Source organism: Megalobrama amblycephala, linkage group LG14 (assembly GCF_018812025.1).
Source record: "Megalobrama amblycephala isolate DHTTF-2021 linkage group LG14, ASM1881202v1, whole genome shotgun sequence".
NCBI lineage: Eukaryota > Metazoa > Chordata > Actinopteri > Cypriniformes > Xenocyprididae > Megalobrama > Megalobrama amblycephala.
This window is the reverse complement of record NC_063057.1, coordinates 26,577,584-26,602,690: the sequence shown is the minus strand read 5'-3', so window position 1 is coordinate 26,602,690 and position 25,107 is coordinate 26,577,584. Positions and strand designations below refer to the sequence as shown.

General features: G+C 37.8%; 1 protein-coding gene across 2 annotated transcripts; it reads left to right on the top strand.

Annotated features, from left to right (window-relative positions):
- The first annotated feature begins 21,276 nt into the window (after window positions 1–21,276).
- On the top strand, window positions 21,277–24,534 carry LOC125246347 (ladderlectin-like). 2 transcript variants are annotated; one of them, XM_048157317.1, is made up of 6 exons: window positions 21,277–21,356; window positions 21,479–21,546; window positions 21,757–21,851; window positions 22,420–22,545; window positions 24,032–24,140; window positions 24,290–24,534. In XM_048157317.1, the coding sequence occupies exons 2-6, from the start codon at window positions 21,486–21,488 to the stop codon at window positions 24,355–24,357; spliced, it is 459 nt and encodes a 152-aa protein (XP_048013274.1). In that variant the 5' UTR covers window positions 21,277–21,356; window positions 21,479–21,485; the 3' UTR covers window positions 24,358–24,534. The 2 variants fall into 2 exon arrangements, with proteins under 2 accessions (XP_048013274.1, XP_048013273.1); XM_048157316.1 differs by having other exon boundaries at window positions 21,468–21,546.
- Window positions 24,535–25,107: the final 573 nt, after the last annotated feature.

Here is a 25,107-nt window from a genome sequence, read left to right as displayed (position 1 = left end):
AACACTGTAAGTATTGTAAATGATATATAGTTATAATAATTGTGTAAGTATTAAAGAAATACAAACGCAAACAGGCGTTTTAAGTTTAGAAACATTTTGAGTCACCCCTCCCTTGCCTCACAGTGGTTTGGTCCACCACGCACGTCACACTTGTGTGTTTAGTCCGGCGGCGCCGGCGGGAGAAGACAGTTCTGCAGACAGACAGTAGTTGAGAGGAGCTCCAGTAAGCAGGCTGTCAAGGCTGTTTTATTCAAAAACATCGGATGAAGTGGTTATTTTTGCTTTAATACTGACGACGCTGAGTAATTAATTAGTCATAACAACAAAAAAAAAAAAAGAAAGAAAAAAAAAGATGATAACACGATTTTTTTCCGTGAGTCCGCTATTTTAGCGATTATAATGTTGCCTACCTAAAGCTTGTTTGGTAGCTTGTTTATAATAGCTTGTTGGATACTAAGTCACCCCCACCAACAACAATTAACACTGATAAGAATATGAGAACTGCAATAAGGCTAATTGATTTACTGTTGTATGTTTGGTTTAGCTCAATGTGTATTCATCATATTTTGGTGACTTGGTTGTAAACAACTTAAAAAATATTCAAATAAATAAATTATTTTGAATATTTTGGTCAATTTAGTCAGTTTTTTCATTGAACCAAAGAGAAATAATGAGCATAATGGCACAGTCTACATGCTACAATAATAATAGTAGTAAGATTTTCTTCTGTGTAACATTACATATATCCTTTATAAGTAAAATTTTGGCTGTATTATTTGTGTCCCCTTCAAAAATTGCTCTTGAGAAAATTTTATGCTTACTGTCCGATGAAATTTACACCCCTGGTTTAACAATCAGTTAAGCACAATATTTACACACAATGTGTCTGTAGTAACACAAAATGTGTTATGAATTGTTTAACACATATTTTGTGTACATTTTTAACACATCATTTTTAAGAGTGTAGTTAGGCCTACTGGCTAGTTATTTTGGTGAATTGTATTAAAACCAGACCAAAAATCCTAATAATAAAATTAAATCATAATATTTATTAATGTAAAATGTAAAACCCACAACAATAAAAAAAATCAAAAATGTACTGTCCCCGTTTTTTAATTAATAGATAATAACAAATGAGATTTTGGTGGTATTTTGACCACTCACATAGGAAATGTCCCCGGTTTCCATGTCAGAAATCTGGTCACCTTAGGTAAAAATACTTTTGGTGCTAGGCAGGGGCGGTGCCAGCCGATTTTGCCGGGGCTTCAGCCCCGAATGTTTTGAGTCAAGCCCCGAATGTAATGACTGTCACTGAGCAAATATGAAACTGGACAATAGCCTCTGTAAACCCCCGAAATCATAAGTTGCTTTATTTCATTGCGCTTTGGCTTTGCAATACAGTATGCAAATTAAAATGTTAAACAGTTCAATATCGCTTTTCTACAGTATTCATCATAGGCATCCATACACCGGCAGCGCTTTCCCTCTCTCCTCTCCGACAGCGAGTTCACGCACACCGCAGTTGAACACAGACACGCCTCCTGTCACTCACTCATATGGGAAGCCAAACACACCAAAAGTGGTACGAGGCAGCGGGGTGTTACAAAGCTCGCGCCGCGCTGACATGTCATCTGCGCGTATCAATGGACCGAGCCGCGCGACCGACTCGTCAGCGCAGCGCGGACGTGTTTTCTAGCGCCACCCAATGGGCAGCGCGGCGCGAGCTAATCTCATCCAATAGTATCCAGCTGCAGACCCGCAGCACCACAGTTTCAGAACCGCAGTTTCATGATGTCTACAGTATTTAACAACAATACTTTTAAATAAAGTCATTTTTCTGTTCATATAGGCCTAATATGCATAAGATATCATGATGTACAAAGAGGAGTTTTAATTACCAAGTTAATCGATAATGCAAACTATGTTTTGTTAAGGCATGAACTAATTTGTATAAACTGTGAACAAATACTTTTAACCATATAATTTTGAAAATATATTAATAAATGTGTAACCATATAGTAAAATGTCTCCCTTGACTGTATGTGATATTATTTCCTTATGTTCATGTTGTGAACGTCTGACAAATAGTATAAAGACACAGAGGCATTTAAGGGCATTTAATGTCAAAATATAAGCCTACATGTATTTAATCATTCCAAATCCTTGAACAAGTGAAACATGCATTTAAGCCAATGAGACATCAGAAGGTGTATATGGTGAGTGTATGATATTTCTGTCATGATGTGGTGAACGAATTTATATTTATATATTTATATTACTAAGTATTTGTATTACTAAGTGTCTGCTAGGCTACTGAATCATTTACATTTTATCATTAAAGATTTTTTTGCATTTGTCAAAGATATGTATCGTGTTAATATTAAATAAATATTAATAAAACATTTTGTTTTCAGGGATGAAAAGACAGGGTTTTCTGCAGAAATGCCATGATATGGGCTTATAATCTTTAAGTGTTTTAAGATGATTATTTGTTTTTTGCTTGTTTTTATTTTATTATGAGCAGTTTAAATATGTTTTAATCCTATTATTTTAGAAATGTTTTATATCCTATTTGTTTTCAGCACACGTTTTACTTGTTCAAGGCTTTTTTTTTTTAATGGTTATTTTTATTTGACATTAAATAGCCTACGTTACATAATGTAAGTATTATGTGTAACAATTTGAACATGAAGGAAATAATACGATCAAATATACAGTCAAATGTTACACATGTATTAATATATGTTTGAATTAATAAAATAAATAAATAAATAAATCTTCTCAAACTCTGTGTCATTGTATTAGCCTATTTAAAACGTGGAGAAAATAATTTAAAAATAAAAACGGCATAGTTGTAGCCTATTCTCGCAGTAGCCTATACACGACTGTGTTTGTATCCATTCATTGACATTAACATATAGGCTGTTTTAAAATTTTGCTCTTTGTACATCATGATATCTTATGCATGTTAGGCCTATATGAACAGAAAAATGACTTTATTTAAAAGTATTGTTGTTAAATACTGTAGACATCATGAAACTGCGGTTCTGAAACTGTGGTGCTGCGGGTCTGCAGCTGGATACTATTGGATGAGATTAGCTCGCGCCGCGCTGTCCATTGGGAGGCGCTAGAAAACACGTCCGCGCTGCGCTGACGAGTCGGTCGCGCGGCTTGGTCCATTGATCCGCGCAGATGACATGTCAGCGCGGCGCGAGCTTTGTAACACCCCGCTGCCTCGTACCACTTTTGGTGTGTTTGGCTTCCCATACACTCAGCGCAGCGGCAAGCCTCGAGACTCTCGTTCGGTCCGGTTGAAGGGTTTTTGTTATGATATAACACCTGATATTACAACTTTAGCACATTTGTCAGCTAAACATTCATTCAGTGTTTCCCAATGACCCTTTTTCATCATAAACCGAAAATTTTAAACACAGGCCTACAAAGCTTAAATGGTCTCTAAGTTGTATTTTACCAACGAACTGAAATCGAAACCATGATATGGCTTTGTGCCTTTATAAAACAGCAAAATACAGTGATTAAGTATTAATTTTATTAATAATTGTTTGGCATCCTAAAACACAATGTAGACTGAGACTTTCTATCACAACTATAAAGATGTTTGAGCCCTCTTTAATGTCCAGGTACAAGTCAATGCTGTTTCTTTGTTCAAATTTTGTTCAAAATTTCTTAAGCTCTTCTTAAGGAGACACCCAAAAAACTTTTACAAATTACAGTGCCAAATAATGTACATTTTCTGAACAACAACACTACAACAACAAAAGCTCCTTTCATGTCAGTAAGGCTGTTAACAGAAAATTAACATGTCTTTGGACAAATATTGATTTGGGCTAAGCCCCGGATGTTTACACTGTATGGCTCCGTGCTCATTTCCCAGTTAAGCTGCGCTGACAGCATTTTTTCCTGAGTCGTCGCAATAACTTCTTTATGGCATGTAGTTTTAAGATGTAAGATGATATGTATTTACTGGTTATTGTTGTATACTGCTACTAATTAAGTACTTTAACTCTTCAAACTTTATTTTTATATTTCCAACATTTATTTTCCACTGGCCCAATGTGTTAATGTGATTTTAGTGGTATGACTTTAATTGTATTTTGTTAATTGGTGAAATTAATATGCTGGTAAATTTCTGTATTGAAGTTCAGAAATGTAAAAGATGAAACCTAAATAAAGTTGATGTGAAGCTATAATTTGTGTTATTGAATATATAACAGTTAAATTAAACTAAATAAAAATTAACTGTGAAAATAACTACAGTAGTTTTAGGCATACTGTAAAATAAAGTACAGCATTATACTTAATGATGTACTTTATTTTACAGTATGATTAAAACTACTGTAGTTATTTTTACAGTAATTTTACTGTGGTATTAAATATAGCAACACCTGGATAATTGTTGCCAGTAAGTTACTGTTAATTTGACAATAAACTTTTTATACAGGACAATAAACCTGTATAAGTATTTTCTGCTCACCAAGGCTGCATTTATTCAATTAAAAAACAAAACAAAAAAAACAGTAGTATTGTGAAATATTATTACAATGTAAAATATCTGTTTTCTATGGAAGCCCTTTTCCGCCACAAAAAAAAAAAAAAAAAACTCCACTAAAAAAAAAGCCACTAAAAAAAAAAAAAAAAAAAAATGAATTGCGACTTTTTATCTCAGAATTCTGACTTTTTAACTCGCAATTGCGAGTTTATATCTCACACGCAATTGCGTGATAAAAAGTCAGAATTCTGAGATATAAAGTCGCAATTGCGAGTTATAAAAAGTCAGAATTCTGAGATATAAAGTCGCAATTGCGTGATATAAAGTCAGAATTCTGAGATAAAAAGTCGCTATTGCGCGGTAAAAAGTCAGAATTCTGAGATATAAAGTCGCAATTGCGTGATAAAAAGTCAGAATTCTGAGATATAAAGTCGCAATTGCGTGATAAAAAGTCAGAATTTTGAGATATAAAGTCGCAATTGCGAGTTATAAAGTCAGAATTCTGACTTTTTTCTCGCAATTAACTGACGGTCAGTGTCTCTGTCTGTGTAACAGTGCATCCAACGATAGCCGTGCTGCCGTGAAGTCTGAAGCTGTTGGTGTATAAAATGTGCCACTTCAGCTTTGTCCGATTTATTGCGCCTCCGCCACAGCTGATTCTTCTTCTTATTATGATTATTATTATATTGTTATTATTGTGTAAAATTCATTAGTGTATCCATTCTGTTAAAAACAACTTTTATTGCACAAATACCTCGACTGTAATTTGCAGAATTGCATGATTCTACCCTTGAGTTGCAAAGTTAATGAAACATGACAGGTATTGGTTGTTTTAGTATTAAGCCCACTAGATGGCAGTAAAAGCTGTTTTTTCTCCTTGAAACACTGTGTACAAGGTTACCGTGGAAACATTCTATATGCATATTCCTGCATAATGCATATGTCCGGAGACTAATCTTTATGTGTCTCCTCCAGTAAAATCAATATTTCTTTATTGGTAAATCGGCGCTAAAAATAATCCTTTATGATGTCCTCTATTTTATGTATAATAATAACAAAGCAGTAATCCTGATGGTCAGTCGCAATGAAAGGAAACGCAAGCAAAGTAAGAACTGTGAGAAATAACGTTTCACAGTAGTGAGAAAAAGTCAGAATTCTGAGATATAAAGTCGCAATTGCGAGAAATAAAGTCAGAATTCTGACTTTTTATCACGCAATTGCGACTTTATATCTCAGAATTCTGACTTTTTATCACGCAATTGCGACTATATCTCAGAATTCTGACTTTATAACTCGCAATTGCGACTTTATATCTCGCAATTCTGACTTTATATCTCAGAATTCAGATTTTATAACTCGCAGTTGTGAGATATAAACTCGCAGTTGCGAGTTAAAAAGTCAAAATTCTGAGATATGTCGCAATTCATCTTTTTTTTTTTTTTAGTGGAGTTTTTTTTTTTTTTTTTTTGTGGCGGAAACAGGCTTCCATAGTTTTCTATGTGAATATATAGTAAAGTGTAATTTATATCCAGTGATCAAAGCTGAAGTTTCAGCATCATTACTCCAGTCTTCAGTGTCACATGATCCTTCAGAAATCATTCTATTATGATGATTTGGTGCACAAGAAACATTTATGATTATTATCAATGCTGAAAACAGCTGTGTACATTTTTTTTTTTTTTTTTTTTTTTTTACAAAAGATTCTAATTCAAATAAAAGCTGTTCTTTTGAACTTTCCATTCATCAAATAATCCTGAAAAAAAGTTCACAGCTGTTTTCAACATTGATAATAATCATAATTGTATTTCAGTTAACACAGCGTCTGTTTTTTCTGTCATCCTTTGGCTGCTTTACAGTATAAGATCACACGCATCATGCATTAAAGTGTTATTAAACCATTTAAGCACAATAAGAAGCAAACAAAGAACTCAAATATTTGGTGGCGCTGTGAACAGATACCTATAACACGCACACAGAATACCGCTTCAGGCAGCAGCGTCCCATTGACACAAACAAAACCCTTCCCCTTTTTAAAATAAAGTTGTAATTACAGTCGAAAATGTGTTTAAAAGTGTTAGATGAATGTAAACGGTTGTGAGAAAATAGGATGTGTGTCAGATCCGTCATGTGCGGCAGGTCTTAAAGTGACAGCAGCCTAATAAAACCACTGATGTCTGTCAGAAAAGACAAAGATACAGATACAGAAACTATTCAATAAGTAATTCAATTTCTTTATATTTACCTGTTAGCCCTACATCTAAATCTCAAACCACTATTTACAGTTGTGAAGATTGTTTTAAGTTCATCTAAATTAAAAGTTGCTTTTAGTTATCCTGTAATGCAAATACAAATGAGTAATACAAATATTTAACCCTCTGGAGTCTGAGGCTGATTTGGGGCTTGGAGAAGTTTTGACATGCCCTGACATTTGTGCTTTTTTCAGTTGTTCATAAACATATAAATGACAAAAGTGTCATTACACTGTATTCAGCACAAACTAGGCTACAATAATATGTGAGGAATAATGTTTATGCGTGGTTATTGAAAAAAACAAAAAACTTAAGTCACTGAAATAAGGCCAAAAAAAAGTATATTAAATTGTTCACAAGCCTTTGGGGTATTGGAGGTTGTAGACTAGAGTTTTTGCTTCAGAATTATGTAAAAATTATGCTGCCTACTCCTTCATATAAAACAATATATTGATTTAGTTTTTGTAAGACACTTTTTGTCAAGAAACACAGTATGCGTGGAGGCGTGAATCTGCATGAATAATGGGCCATTTACACCTGAGAAGACAAAAGAATCACATAATAATGACCTGAAATGACTTGCATATTAATGAGGCCTTTCAGTCAGGTAGGCTGTGAAAAAAAACCTCTGTAATAATGTCTCAGCTCATCATAAACCGCAATACTGTGAAATATTACAATTTAAAATAATGGTATTCTATTATATTCTTTAAAATATAATGTATTTCTGTGATGCAAAGTGTCTGAACAATTATGTTACCTCTATGGCATTTCATATAGGCTTTTAGCTTAAAAGCATGCACATTTGGAGAAATACTGATGGATTCTTATATATTTATGTCAATTTTCTATACTGAGAAGTAATATTTATTGTCATCACTATGAGTGCTGGATACTGTTTTTTCAATTCATACTTGCAGCTGGAGGGCGCTCTCTGTACACCTTTAGTCCACAAATTATTCTAAAGAAGAAGAGGACATTTCAGGAATGGTATTTTCAATTCATACTTGCAGCCGGAGGGCGCTCTCTGTACACCTTTAGGCCACAAATTCATATAAAGAAGAAAAGGAACCAGGAACTAACTGCATGTCTTCTACAGATCGCCAACCATTGCTTTAACATCCAAATAAACACTTTTCAAGACAATAAATACACGATTGAGACGATGAATGCATGTATTGCCTCTGAATTTGCGTCTGAATAGCGCTGGCTCCGTGGGCGTGGCCGCATTAGCGGATAATGAGCTGAATCACAGACTTCTGACATGGCTCTCTTTTCATACAGATTACATAAACACAGAATGTTTGTTTTCGATTTGACTTGCACGATTTAAAACCTGACATTTCAACGTTTCTTTAGACGTAAGTGTCATTTTTTTGTCATTAGTATTCATAAGTTACAGTTCATTTTCTGAGAACTATCAGATTGGACTTCGTTCAGAGGGAGAGGAGAGATCACGCATCATGTTAGTTTTCTTTATTTTACAAAAAGCACAACATTGTGTTTTTACTCTGAGTGTACACAAATAAAAGAAGACATTCTATAGTTTCAATTGATATTTTACTTATGTCTCTATGACAAGAAATGACAGAGTATTTTAAGTCTGTTATGCTGCAATGTGAAAAAAATCCTGCAAAACACGCCTTCGCGTTTTCAGACCTCAGGGAGTTAAAATATACTGTCTTTACTCAATGTGTGTCACGAATGTGGCTCCCTCGACTCGTCCTCCGGACCACCGGAGGGAGCCATCACCCGAATATTGACTGTTCACCATCTGGACTCCATTTCCCATAGGCCCTCATTCCTGGGACTGATTACACATGCACCTGCACCTCATCACACACACACTATTTAAGCCCTTCACACACTCACTAACTTCGCGAAGTCTTGATTTGCTAAGGTGATCATTTCTGAGCGTTATTTCTGTGGACTGCCTTCTTGTTATTACCTGGATTGATTATCTCCGTTGAACCGTTGCCGCCTGCCTCGAACTCTGCCTGGACTCTGATCTCTGTTTGCTTGCCACCTGTCTCGACCATTGCCTTTGACCCGTTTATGATTCCTGCTGCCAGCCCTGATCTCTTGCCTATCCCTGACTACGGTACTGTCTTTGCCTTGTTGAACTTGTTGTTATATTTAATAAAGACTGCAAATGGATCCACATGCCACTGACCCTTCATTACAGAAGACTTCGCCACACAGCGATCCAGCAGCTCTAGCTCAGATATCCACCGAATTGTCTGCCCAAGCCAGTCAACTCGCTATGCATCAACCATCAACTGTCCAGACTCACCTCGCTGACCGAGGAGCTTGTGAAGACGCTGCAGGGCCTACGCCTAACTTCCGCTGAGGCTACCACGCCGCAGGCCGCCGCCCCAATCGTACAAAAGCGGCAAAAGCGGAATATGCACTTCAGTTTCGAACGCTCGCAGCCCAGACCAATTGGGTGGAGGATACCCTCAAACTACGTCGGGGACTTTCCTTGGAGTTACAGGCTGAGCTCGCCTGCCGTGACGAGGGTCACTCGCTGAGTTCCTTTATTGAATTGGCCATCCACATTGACAACCTGCTACGTTCTCGCCGCTTCAACCGAGGCGTTACTCCCGCCAGTCACAGTCCCGAGCCCATGCAGCTGGGTTATACCCCACCTTCAACCAGAGGAGAGAGAACGACGACGCCGGATGCAACTCTGATTGTACTGCGGTCAGGCAGGACATTTCAAGCTCGACTGCCCGATTCGTCCCAGTCCACCAAACACCAAATCGGTGAGTGCCTCACCTTCACATAACTATCCAGCCAACTGCTTGAAAATCCCCGTTCAAGTTACTGTCGACAATCAAACCATTCTCACCCATGCACTTCTGGATTCTGGGGCAGCTGGCAATTTCATGTCGGACTCCTTTGCTAAAACCCATCACATCACTCTAACGGAATGTCATTCTCCATTAACAGTGGAAGTGTTAGACGGTAAACCCATTGGAGGAGGCAGGGTGGAGCACATCACAAAAGAACTCAAGTTACAAGTCGGAATCCTTCATCAAGAACTACTCCACTTTTGCATTATTCCCTCACCCAACAACCCCATCATCCCTGGTTTACCCTGGCTCCGTACACACAACCCACACGTGTCCTGGAAGGAGGGGGAGATTCGACAATGGGACAGCTACTGCCACGAACACTGTCTGCAACCCGTAGTTCCAGTACCCATACGAGCTGTCGAAATTTCTGAAGGTGAGCCTGATAAACTCAACGTCCCCAGCGAATATGCCCATCTAGCGATAGCTTTCAGTAAAAGAAAAGCCACCGAACTACCTCCACATCGACCCAGTGACTGTGCCATCGACCTGTTACCTGGAACCACGCCCCCTAAGGGCAGAATATTCCCGTTGTCACAATCTGAGACAGCCTCCATGAAAGCCTATATTGAAGAAGAGCTCGCTAAGGGATTTATCCGGCCGTCAACCTCACCCGCGTCTGCGGGCTTCTTCTTCGTAAAGAAAAAGGACAGAGGTTTAAGACCCTGCATTGACTACCGTGCCCTGAATGACATTACAGTTAAGTTCCGCTATCCCCTGCCTCTGGTACCCGCTGCCCTTGAACAGTTACGGCAAGCAGAATATTTCACCAAACTTGATCTCCGCTGTGCCTACAACCTCATTCGCATCCACGAGGGGGACGAGTGGAAAACCGCCTTTTCGACAACCTCCGGTCACTATGAGATCCTTGTAATGCCGTTCGGCCTGTCCAACAGTCCAGCAGTGTTCCAATCCTTTATCAACGACGTCTTCCAGAATATGTTGAATCGCTGGGTCATAGTGTACATAGATGACATTCTCATATATTCAAGCTCCTACTCGGAACACGTCCAGCATGTTAGAGCAGTTCTCCAGAGGCTCATCCAGCATCAGCTGTACGCTAAAGCGGAGAAATGTGAGTTCCACCGCACATCTACATCCTTCCTGGGATATATTATCAGTCAAGACGGGGTAGCCATGGATGATGGGAAGGTGAGGGCCGTGCTAGAGTGGCCGAAACCACGCACCTTGAAGGAATTGCAACGCTTCCTGGGCTTCGCTAACTTTTATAGGCGGTTCATTAGAAACTTCAGCAGTGTGGCAGCACCGCTCACAACCATGTCCAAGCGCACTTCGTCTCGTTTAGTCTGGTCACTGGCAGCTGACCGAGCGTTCAGTGAGCTAAAACAGCGATTCACCACAGCACCCATTCTCCGCCACCCTGACCCAGAGCGACCCTTCATTGTAGAGGTCGACGCGTCCAACACAGGCATTGGCGCGGTTCTATCCCAAAGACAAGGTGATCCCGAAAAAATTTACCCGTGTGCGTTCTATTCCCGAAAACTATCAGCAGCGGAGAGGAATTATGATGTGGGTGACTGTGAGTTGTTAGCCATGAAAGCTCCCCTGTCCAATGGGACATAATGACCGAACTCGCTCAAGCCAACGAACAGACCCCTCCTCCAGTGGCATCTCCACACGACCGCACATATGTTCCAGCACCCCTGCGAAACAGAGTCCTGCATCACGTCCACGATCTTCCCACCTCCGGTCATCCAGGTATCACAGCCACTCACAATCTGCTACAAAACCGCTTCTGGTGGAAGAATATGTTACAGGACGTAATCCAATTCATTCACAACTGCAACGCCTGCCAAACCTCCAAATCATCACACCAAGTACCTGCGGGGCTACTCCAGCCTCTACCCATTCCACACCGGCTATGGTCACACATTGCCATAGACTTTGTAATAGACCTACCTCCATCACAAGGCAACACCACCATCCTGACAATGGTCGATCGCTTCTCCAAGGCGTGCCGCCTCATTCCACTTCCCAAGCTGCCCACGGCCCTGGAGACTGCTGAAGCATTATGTAACTTTGTGTTGCGACTCTATGGTCTTCCGGAAGACATTATCTCCGATCGGGGACCCCAGTTTACTTCCCGTGTATGGGCCGCCTTCTTCAATAAACATGACATCAATGTCAGCCTCACCTCCGGGTACCACCCAGAGTCCAATGGGCAGACTGAGCGTCTCAACCAAGAGCTCACTTGGTTCCTCCGCACCTACTGTCAGCATCAGCAAGCCGAGTGGAGACGCTTCTCGATGTGGGCCGAATATGCACAGAATTCTCTTCGTAAGCCCTCCACGGGTGTCGCACCATTTCAATGCGTCCTGGGCTATCAACCGCCGTTATTCCCCTGGTCTGGAGAACCATCCGAACTGCCGGCGGTCAATGACTGGTTACGGAGGAGTGAAGAGACTTGGGATCTGGCGCATCACCTCCTACAGCGGGCTGTGCGACGACAGAGAGAACTGGAGGACGACAGAGAGGTCCGGGAGGAGAACCAGAGGGAACCGAGGGCCGTCATCCCCCACCGCTGCTGATTGAGGGCGAGGAGGCTTATCAAGTTCGGGAACTTCTCGATTCCAGGCGCCGGGGTCGGAGACTGCAGTATCTGGTCGATTTGGAGGGGTACGGACCGGAGGAGCGATCCTGGGTCGATGCAGATGATATTCTGGACCCCGCCTTGTTGGAGGAATTCCACCGGACGCATCCAGAGAGGCCGGCCCCTCGACCGCGTGGTAGACCCCGGTGTCCGCCTCCTCGCGTCAGGAGCCGCTCGCAGGGTGGGGGCTCTGTCACGAATGTGGCTCCCTCGACTCGTCCTCCGGACCACCGGAGGGAGCCATCACCCGAATATTGACTGTTCACCATCTGGACTCCATTTCCCATAGGCCCTCATTCCTGGGACTGATTACACATGCACCTGCACCTCATCACACACACACACTATTTAAGCCCTTCACACACTCACTTACTTCGCGAAGTCTTGATTTGCTAAGGTGATCATTTCTGAGCATTATTTCTGTGGACTGCCTTCTTGTTATTACCTGGACTGATTATCTCTGTTGAACCGTTGCCGCCTGCCTCGAATTCTGCCTGGACTCTGATCTCTGTTTGCTTGCCGCCTATCTCGACCATTGCCTGTGACCCGTTTATGATTCCTGCTGCCAGCCCTGACCTCTTGCCTGTCCCTGACTACGGTACTGTCTTTGCCTTGTTGAACTTGTTGTTATATTTAATAAAGACTGCAAATGGATCCACACGCCACTGACCCTTCATTACAAACTGCACATTGCACCCAGTTTTAGAACATTTTCGGTGAGACACGATTTCAAATTTGGGGGGCCAGAGGGGGGCCTTATTTAGCAAATATACTGTATTTGATGAACAAGTAAGCTGTTAGTAAGATGCTAAAGTGTTTACCTTCATGTCGTCTACACTTCAGCACAATGTTAATCACAAAAACTTCAACATAACAGAAACTCTTTCAAATATCAAACATAACAACACTAAACTCTAGCAGGTCTTTCCCTTCCAGTGCACTGAAACATTGGCATGAAAACATGATATATATATATATATATATATATATATATATATATATATATATATATAATTCTTTGCACCCAGAATGTGATTTCTCCAATAGAGAAATAAGAACCAAATTCAAAGCAGAAATGGAAAACAAATTGTTTTTCAGTCTGGTTCGTTTGATCAACAGTATTTTTGTTCTGTTTCCAGAATTCTGAGGTCTATTTTCTAAAAGTATTACCGTTAAGAACAAAATAAAGAATGAATGAATAGGCGCTCTTCTTAGATTAAAATACATTTTGTGCTAACAAGTTTTGAAAAAATGCTTTCTGCATTAAGCAAATTTAACCAGATAAACATGCATCAAGCTAAATTTGAAGAAGCTAAAGTTCAGCTACATTTTACATAAAGTTTAGCTACATTCACGTCCACATACAATAGACTATTTCACATTACAGTAGGCTATTTCACTGATGCTGGAGTCAGGTGAGACATAAATAGTCATGATAAAATGATATAACCTGAAAACATCTCTGTTCAGAGCTGTGGTCTGTTTGTACAATACAAGGAAACTGAGAAAAGTTATTCAGAGAAAGACTAACAAACCCATATTTATTCTAGATGTTTTCCATGACAATCACTGAAAACAGAGGTAATATTGTTAATGTCAATATTTAAAGACCGGTTTAAAAACATTTTGAAATATATGCAAAATGTATCAACATGCAAAGTTTCTTGCCTTCTTGGAGAATAAATAACATTTTCAGAAATCGCAGGGACATTTAGTTTAATTTTGACTTAGTTTTTTAATTACACTGCATGCTTTGGTAACTGTTTTCTCTTTCTTTTGCTGATCTGGAAGTAAAAATGCACTGCCAGAGTTTTCATTTACGCTTCTGTAATTTTCATTTACAGTTCCTGATTTTTTTTTGTCCCTGTTTTGCCACAAATCCCTTGTGTGGGCTAGAGACTGGGACAACAAATCAGGCATTTTAGCTCAGACTGGCTCACTACAAATATGACCTGTGCCGGCAAAATGAGTCGCAATGAGCAAATTTTCAAAAATTATAGTTATTTTCACATTCTATGTTAAAAACCTTTAAAATTATGTGTGATTTTGTTGAATCAGACAAAAAAAAAAAAAAAAAAAAAAAAAAAAGTCAATTTTTGAGTTTTCTGAAGTTCCAAAACAAAATCACCATATCTTACCAAACAACCATACCTTAAAATCCCTGCTAATAACACCAAATTTGGCACACACCAAGTCAAAAACAAATATCTATAGGAAAAATATATATTCAACATTTTCCCCATGATATCACAATTACATTAATGAAACTGCAATCTGTAATGCACTGATCTAATATAATGTTACACATCAGATGTTTTTCCCCAACAGTTAACCAAATCTTCACTTAAGACATAACAGATAATGTTTGTGTGAATACGCATCAAAACGGATATTTTGAATATTTGTGAATGGGGATTGCGCGCTGCCTGAGGCGTCTTTGTGCGCATCCGTCAGTGAGCGCCAGTAAGATCGTTTTGATTGTTTCGTCCGCATGAGTTTGAAAATCACATTTCATTGGTTCAGACTCCTAGCATCGAGAATTCACTATTAATATTCACAAAGTTGGAATGCTGCTCTTTAAAATGATACCAAACTTGTGCTGAGAGGAAGCATGAGTTATCTAGAAGCGGGCAGGAAAAAACAGCATTTTTTTATGGTCAAAGGAAAAGTATTCCTCTCAGAAAACATACAAATAAAGATACTTTTAGATGTTTATTTGCTATTTGGAGCATTGAAACTGCTGAACGAGGACTTAATGACCTCATTTTTGTGAAAACCTCAAATTCGACCAAAATGTACATTTTTGACTTGTTTTGCCTGTAGCTCATAAGCCTGTGTGCATTCCCACTCATTTAGCCAGCATGGTTCAGATATGATCATGAACACCAACCATCTTTGTGTGCCCTTGAATATGTATACCAACTCCTACTCCTTAAAACCACTAAAGCCATGATTAAGCAGGTATGACTGAGAGTTGACACATTAAATGCTTCCAAAAATAGTTTAATACAATTAAACTGTATACTCCACAGTGATGAAAATAAGCTATAAACTGCACTGACATAACAATATCATGAATGAAATGGACAAAAAGTTGTTAAATACATTCAAGCTATTGTAAGGCATGAAGATTTTTTTTTTTTTTCCCAAGGAAAAAACATTTAAATATGTAATTTTGATGATCAAAGATTAGTTTTAAGGGATAAAATTATTGACTACAGGGGGACATTAGGGACACCTAAAATAAAGTGAGACCAATTAATTTTCTTAAACCATTGCCATTTTGCTAGATTTTAGCAAAAAAAAAAAAAAAAAATCTCAGAAAACAAGACTGTAACAAAGGCTCAGGGAAGGAGTAAACATAAACTTTAATCCAAAAACAAATAACAAAATGAAAGTAAAACTGCAGCCCCTCATGCATCATAAACTGCAACTGCAGCATAAAAACTTGTCCCAGGCCTGATCCCCTTCACTGTAGACTCGAGGCCGGTGTGGCGCACAGCTGACGCTCATTAGCACTAGTTCCATTCCCACAGCTTTCTATCCTGCTTGGCACAAAGACATAATATCTTATGTCATTTTACTTTGTCATTGTCTTTTTAAATTGTGAATGTTTTTGATATTTGGACTGGAAACAAGACAAAAATACTAAGTAAGAAAAGCATTTTTTGCAGTGTATGTACTTCAGTGAAAGCAGCACATTAATATGGAACGGTGATTGACGGACTTGGAACTGTCTGTGCATTGAATGGTTTTACTGCACACCTTCTAGGGTATTCAGGCAGACCATGGTATAAATATATTTAAAATATTCTCTGATACCAAACTTATATGTTAAAGAGTAAAGTTTAAATTATAAAACAAGACAAGACAGGAATAAAACACTGCTGAACTGCAGATCAGAGCGATGTGAGAACTTGAACTGAACTTTCTGAAGAGCACATTTATCAGGGGGGAAGGACAAAAACAGCTTATTAGAAAATGTTCATTTTTCAAAAATGTGTTTTATTTTATTATATTTTAGTGCATGTTCTTTTACTGAACTCTCTCTGAACTACTTGAAAACCACAAACTTTCTCTTTGATTTTCTCTCAGAGAGTTCTTTGTTTTCTTCTTCCTGTTTTCTATAAATTCTGGTTCTTCCCTATCATGAACACAAAAATGGAAGTTGGAAATAAAGTTGAAACTGAAAATATACAAGTCTGTTTAGGACATGTTTATGAGAGAATGTTTCAAATATTAGTGACAGCCTCTTTAATAAGAACAGAAGGGGACTGAACTTTGCAACACTTAAGATCAGTTTATGAGATAAATTTATCAAATTACAAAACACATACTTAAAGTTGCCAGTGATAAAATTTAAAATTTGTTTAACGGGATCTTAAAGGCCAGTATCACTGATACCGATGTCTCCATTACACTTCCCTCCTCAATTTTAGTCATTAATTATAGCCATTCAGCATTACAGTATAATTGTAAGCAACTTTTAATTTAATCTAACAACTTAAGCTGCAGTCACCGATAATGAACATTTTCCTTTTTGTATTTACTTTCAAGATCAAATCCACAAGACTTGGAGGAGAAGACGGAACAGAAGACTGGAGGTCGAAGACATGAAGAATGGAGACTCGGTTGAGGAGAGGAACAGAATGTCATTTAAACATGATTGTATACTGTGATGGGCAATTAATGTAAAAAGCAATTGGTTATTCTCTGACAGTCTGCAAAAGCATCCTAAGCCATGTTTCTGCTCATAAGTTTCATACCCCTTGCAGAATATGCAACATTTTAATAATTGCAACAAAATAGGACATCATAAAGATTGCATGATAATTTTATTTAGTACTGCCCTGAATAAGCTATTTCACAAAACAGATGTTTACATATGTGGTAAATGGGAAATCAGGTCAGGTGGGTGGCGTTAGCAGACGTGACTCAAGGTCAGCCGTCTATATAAAGTGATGTAAGTTTGAGGGCGACGAGCCAATTGAGCGAGCTATTGCTGTACTTCGACACGTTTCAACAGCACAGGGGAATGAAAATGTGACGCACCATTGTTTGAAGCGTTCTATATTTGTGACTGTGGAGACGCTAATAGATTTTGTTTATTCTTGGTTAACTGGACTTAGCGTCCAGTAGGGCGCATTGTGAGACGCGGGGAAAGAGACTGTCTTGTATTTTGTTTTCTCTGTATTGTTTTTTGTTTTTTTACCTTTTTTTGGTGCATGTATTTTTGTATTGTATTGTTTTTTTTTTTGGTTTGTCTATTGCATTTAATACTATACTTGAGGGGTTCTCTTCCCTTTTAGTATATTTGGGCAGTGTGCAATAATTCCCATCATGATTATCACCATATTGTGCTGTTTGCAGTGTACCACGTTTGATCAGTTTCTAGTTTGACTATTTAAATGTGAAGTATTGGGGTGTTTTTTAATATGTATGGGGTTAATTATTGCCTTGTGTCTTCCATTATGACATTTTAATGTGTCCTGTTTTGGAGTAAAACTCCGTATTAATTGATGAATATTGTGTAATAAGAAATAAAAAGTGTTATTTATTACACATATCTCAACTCATAAACTTATCTATATTCTATTGTGAATAAATTATAACATATCAAATGTTGAAAGTGAGACATTTTGAAATGTTATGCCAAATATTGGCTCATTTTGGATTTCATGAGAGCTACACATTTCAAAAAAAGTTGGGACAGGTAGCAATAAGAGGCCGGAAAAGTTAAATGTACATATAAGGAACAGCTGGAGGACCAATTTGAAACTTATTAGGTCAATTGGCAACATGATTGGGTATAAAAAGAGCCTCTCAGAGTGGCAGTGACTCTCAGAAGTCAAGATGGGCAGAGGATCACCAATTCCCCCAATGCCAATGCAATACATACTTATTAGTATTCCAAAGTATTCTAAAGTATTTAGATTAAGTAACAAAACTTGGGTAATCTAACGAAATACTTTACAAATTACTTTTTACAGCATGTATTTTGTAATCTGTAGTGAAATGCATTTTAAAAGTAACCAACCCAGCCCTGATCTCCAAGTCTCTTCTGCTTGCCAAGACTGCATTGATTAAAAATACAAAATAAACTGTTTTCTATTGTAATATATTGTAAACTGTAATTTATTTCTGTGATCAAAGCTGAATTTTTAGCATCATTACTCCAGTCTTTAGTGTCACATGACCCATTCTAATATGATGATTTGATGCTCAAGAAACATTTCTGACTTTAAAACAGTTGTGTAAATTTTTTCAGGATTCTTTGATGAATAGAAAGTTTAAAAGAAGAGCATTTATCTGAAATAGAAAGCTTTTGTAACATTATAAATGTCTTTACTGTCACTGTTGATCAATTTAAAGGTCCCGTTCTTTGTGATCCCATGTTTCAAACTTTAGTTAGTGTGTAATGTTGTTGTTGTTAGAGTATAAATAAAATCTGTAAAATTTTAAAGCTCAAAGTTCAATGCCAAGCGAGATATTTTATTTAACAGAAGTCGCCTACATCGAACGGCCAGTTTGGACTACATCCCTCTACTTCCTTCTTTAATGACGTCACTAAAACAGTTTTTTGACTAACCTCTGCCCACAGGAATACACAAGAGTTGCGTTTGTAGAGTGTGTTTGTCGCCATGTCGTCGAAACGCTGTTATTTTCATCCCGCAGTCCAATCACCGGGTCTGATTCCGGCTCAAATTGATAGGGTAAAATTAAAGACATGTTTACAATAACACTGAGCGCGTGCATCTCCACGTTATGGTAAGAGGCGTGACCTTTCCGGGCAAGATGCGCTAAACTGCTGTCGAATCACAACACAGGAACCGCTGGCACAATCAGAACTCGTTACGCATTTCTGAAGGAGGGACTTCATAGAACAAGGAAGTCATCAGCCCGTTTTTATGACAGTGGAAACAGCGGTATACAGATAAGTAAATTATGTGAAAAATACTGTGTTTTTTTTTTTTACACGCAAAACATGAACACATGTTATATTGCACACTATAAACACAATCAAAGCTTCAAAAAAACCACAAAAAACGGGACCTTTAATGCATCCTTCACAATATTACTGTTTTTCCTTTGTATTTTTAATTAAATAAATGCAGCCTTGGTGAGCAGAAGAGACTTATTTAAAAAAGCATTACAAATCTTCCCGATCCCAAACTTTTGAATGGCAGTACATACATACATACATACATACATACATACATACATATTCTTATACTGAACTCTCTCTGAACTCCCTGAAAAGCTCAACATTGATTTTCTCTCAGGGACTTCTTTTCTTCTTCCTGTTTTCTATAAAATTTGGTGCTTCCCTATCATGAACACAGAAGAGGAAACTGGAATTAAAGTTGAAAGTGTGTTTAGGACATGTTTATGAGAGAATGTTTCAAATATTAGTGACAGCCTCATTAATAAGAACAGAAGGGAACTGAACTTTTAAGATAACATTTAAGATACATTTATCTTATAAATGGATCAAAGTACAAAAAACATACTTAATGTTGCCAGTGATGATATTTAACTCCTGAGTTCTTGTTAAGAATATAGCATATGATAAATGATTAAACAAGAACCCAGGAGTTAAACAATACCACTGGCAACTTTAATTAGTAGCAAATTTTTCTGTAATTAAACCCAATGAATCACTCCTAACATTAAGGATATTAATATATTTTTATATTGTAACACTTTCACATTGTAATGATGGGTCAGTGGCGTGTGGATCCATTTGCAGTCTTTATTAAATATAACAAGTTCAACAAGGCAAAGACAGTACCGTAGTCAGGGACAGGCAAGAGGTCAGGGCTGGCAGCAGGAATCATAAATGGGTCACAGGCAATGGTCGAGACAGGCGGCAAGCAAACAGAGATCAGAGTCCAGGCAGAGTTCGAGGCAGGCGGCAACGGTTCATCTGAGATAATCAGTCCAGGTAATAACAAGAAGGCAGTCCACAGAAATAACACTCAGAAATGATCACCTTAGCAAATCAAGACTTCACGAAGTAAGTGAGTGTGTGAAGGGCTTAAATAGTGTGTGTGATGAGGTGCAGGTGCATGTGTAATCAGTCCCAGGAATGAGGGCCTATGGGAAATGGAGTCCAGATGGTGAACAGTCAATATTCGGGTGATGGCTCCCTCCGGTGGTCCGGAGGACGAGTCGAGGGAGCCACATTCGTGACACAGTTTTTGCTGTGGTGGTATAGTGATGAAAAGAGTAATTAATCGTGCCGTGACTTTTAAGCTCTGTGAAGAAGAAATTACTTGATGACCAATGCAGAATAGCATGAAGGGCCCTATTTTAACAATCTAAGCACATCATCTAAAGCGCACGGTGCAAGTACACTTAGGGCGTGTCCGAATCCACTTTTGCTAGTTTAACAATGGTAGCGCACCCGGTGCATGGTCTAAAAGGGTTGTCCCTATTCTCTTAATGAGTAATGGATGTGTTTTGGGTGAAAAGTGCAATAAACCAATCAGAGTCTCATCTCCCTTTCCCTTTAAAAGCCAGTTGCGTTCGGCCCACGGCGGATTTGCTATTTATTTACATGCCGGAATTTGCAAGCAGAAAAACTTAATTCTTTCAGGAAACAGTATGCCTTTCTCAAAATATCTTCTTTTATACTCAACAGATGAAAGTCATATGTGGAACGACATGAGGGTGAGTAAATGATGACAGACTTTTCATTTTTTCCTAGATCAGATATTAGAATGAATTAGAAATACACATTAGGAATTTATAAACAGGCACTGTTCAAAATGTTTTAGATGTTTCTTAAAGTTTATACAGAAGGAAATGACTGTAATTCATAATTTATGCTATTTCAAATATTTAATGGGGAATATGTCCTTTATTTACCTTAACACTTAACAAATATTCAAAATACTTAGAAATATATTTGGCTGAACTAACATTTATTCTACAGGCTAATTTTTCACCGTTCTCCAATATTTGGATTTTATTTCCAGTGTACATAAATTCTACATATCAAACAATCGCATAACATCGTGACTATAAACTCACACGCACTTGACGTTAAGTAAAATATAAAAGCAGAGCTGTTTCTGGAACTTCACAAACTCTTCCTCTGAGATTCTACAGGCGATAACCAAACCAAGGTGAGTTTTGGGAACAAAAACCTACTGAATAACATTTCTAAATTATCTTTGTCTTTTGAGAATCCACATATGAGCGCAGACATTTGACTTTTCCTGCTTATTCATTTTCAGGTTCATTTCAGGTTCATCATGGCAGTGCTGAGAAGTCTAATGCTTCTTTTCATCGTCTTCTCCATGGGGAATTCAGAAGGTAACCAAAACATGTAATTGTAAAAACCATTTCTATTCCATTTACTAATATTTACATGATTAATGAGGGATTTGCAGTGTTAAAGTACACCTAATTTAGGAACAAAATCACACAAACATAAAATAAACTACATAAAATAATAATGAAAAAATAAAAACATACTTTGCTGTGAATATTACGAATGCCCTAACATTTATGTACTGGATGCAGTTGATTTAGTCTTGAAATGCCCCGCTGGATGGTCAAGTTTTGGACTCCGTTGCTTCAAGTACTTCTCTCAGTCGGTTAACTGGATCACAGCAGAGGTAATGTGTTAAGTTACAACAATATTTGGTCACACTTTACATTAAGTACACTTTACATTAGGAGTCTTACACTACATCTAGATAAATCAATCAGGTACAATATACTTTTTTTTGTGTTGATGTTGTATTGCAAATCAGTTGTGCTGCTATTGAGGTGGACACAGGTAAGGTTAGGGACAGTTATGGTGGTATGAGTAGTTTTAAGGGTGGGTTAAGGTGTAAGGAAAGGTCAACAGTGTAATCATTGATCTAATTACAGAAATTAATTACAGATGTAATTACTTGCAGGTATTTTTTTTTAAATGCAAGTACATGTATCTAAACAATAAGTGCACTGAATCAACTGATTAATTTAAATATGAATACATAGTAGTTAAAGACTGGGAATGGTGATTTTTATTATTTTTAAAGTAAACCTTTCTTTTCTGCAAATAAATAATACAAAAAAACTGATACTGAGCAAATAATCGATCAGACTTTGTTTGAAAATGACTAAAATGGTGTTTAAAAAGTCACTTATGCTAAAAAGATTCGATTTTGTATTGACAATAAAAATCTGTCTCTTTAGAGGAACTGCCAAGGTCTTGGTGCGAATCTCGCATCTGTGCACAATAAACCGGAAAATGAGTTTCTGCTGGGTCTGTTGCCTTCTTCTTCCACACATGCTTGGATTGGTGCTCATGATGGTGAACAAGTAAGTTAAATTGTGTGTACTGTAAGGCTTGATTTTCCTGCTAAACGAAAACTGAGATCAAGCATCCTGCAATGAAGCAATAAAGCTTATCTGGAGAGAAGATCTTAAAAGAATAGCATAGGACAACGCCTTGCCCTCACACATCTACAGTATGCAACCCCCCCCACACACACACACACAAACTCTCCTTCCCCCTGCCTCAAGTCACTAAAAGTTTATATTCTATGTATAATATAACTTGTATATATATATTGTTTTTCCCCTTTCATGTTTGGGATCATTTTAAATGTCTCAGTGTGATTGGTAAAATGGTCTCAATTTCACAGCAGTCACTAGTATTGAAGAAGATGGAAAACTAAGGAAAATTCTGTCCTCTTTTTGGGTGGTGTCTCTTCTCCTCTCCCCCAAAACAGGTGTTGGTGTAATAAACATTTACGATCCTTTTGTTCTGGTCCTGGTATAAAAGGTAAAAAGCAAAGCAGTCAGGTGGGATCTTCTGTAGCCAGAGGCCCCCACAGAGATGTGTGTATATGCATTTCTTTGAGTAATCGATGTTATGCATTTATCATTTCTGAATTGGCTTTTAATTGGTTATTTGTGTAATTGGCATGATACACTTTTACCTGACAAATAAAATGTTATATTTGATTTACTCTGGATTCTCCTGATATCATCATTACCAGTAAATTATGGGAGGCTAATGCTACCGTAATCTGTGTCCAGGGTAGAACAAACTGAAGGCGCATGAATGAAGGAGCAGTAGGCACTTCATCTGAAGACCTTTTGATTTCTGTTTACCACTGATTTAGCAAGTTGTATGGAAGTGGCTAAATTAAAATACACTTTTGTTCGAGTGAGCAGTAGGCAACCGACTAAAGGTATTAGCCAACTTATTACACCCTCTGACGAAGATCAGACTGGCGAGTTTATGTCCGTGAGTTTACCGCGAAATCCCGGGGCGAGTATCTCTGTGCGGCATCGGGTCCCTAATGACTGAACAATTGAAATATGGGATATCCAGAATCATCAAATATCTAAATTAATGCATAACTAATGATGAATTTCTAATTGGAAACACAACCTAAGTGTAATAATCATTTGAAATTGGAGTCAGATTAAACGAGTGAAATTAAGTGAACTTTAATAGAGACGCTGAAAAGGCATACACGCGTTAACCTTCGCCCAGGGGCGTCGGAGTCCGTTTTTGGCCCGATGCGGGGTTCCTTACAGTACTAAAGAGACCTATTTGTTTGTAGACTGTAATTTCAGTTTCACTTGTTGTTGTTTTTTATGGTCCCTTTAACACATTCTGTTAACTATAAATAATGTTGTGTCTACATGTCTACTACTGTTAATCGAGAATTAGTAGACTGGAATTTCTGCTCTAAATGTGCTAATGAAGATGGGTTAAAGCTGAAATGAATTAGCACCGTACTGAAGTCTGAGTACAGTAGTGCACACTTATAATCATGTCTTTGCTCTTTAGGAAGGACAGTGGTTGTGGAGTGATGGAACTGTGAATGACTTTACCAACTGGTGCTCTGCAGAACCTAACAATGTGGGTAGTGAGAACTGTCTGGAGATCAGCTTTTCCTGTAAGCATGCAGTCTGGTTTTTGAATACTTCACATTATAATTTACAATATTATAATTTCATATCATACAGTAACATGTAATGGCTCATTTGGATTTCACAAAGTGCCTATAATGTTCAGAATAAATTATTTCATTTTTCCACCCTACAGCTAACCGTTGCTGGAACGATGAGAGCTGTGCAGACCAAATGGGCTATATTTGTGTAACAGATGCTTGAGATCATATGCAGGCATGCTGCTCCAAAGTTACATTGATTTTACACTTTCTGATCTTATCTTTACAAAAAATGATATTTTAAAATTAAACTTCATGTGAATCTTTTCTAAGCTTTACTCTCTTCCCAATACCTACTCTGAAACACTCCTCTAATCAATAAAAGCATTAATAAAGCAAATCATGTGTGTTGTGGAGTTAAATCAAATAAATGTATAAAAATAGGAATATTGTGTCACGACAGGTTTGAGGATATGGTTATCAGAATGACATTAAATGATGTAATCATCATGGGATGAGTTTAAGGAAGCTGCACACAGCTGCTTTATCATTGACAAACACTAGAAGACATTTACACGTTTGTTTCCTAGGCAAATATCACCCTCATCCAGCGCTCTTTTTCTTTCTTTTTCTGCCAATGGGATAAGCTAAATACTCTTAATCCAAACTGAAAACAAGATTATATAGTTTATTTTTGGTTAGATATAAGATTATTTTGATTACCCCACTGGCAGTTTAAGCTGTGAATATTTCAATTCAAAACATTTCACACACATTTTCATTATTAAAAATTAAATCATTTATATTCACCTTTCAGATTTTACTTCCAAAATATTCATTCTGTTTAAAAATACAACCTATAATATTCGACTGCCAATTTTTTTTTTTATTTCGCTTTACAAATTTGCTTCCACAAATTCAGTGGTTCAAATTCGGCAGAAAATTCAACATTTCACATCCAGGAACTGCAGGA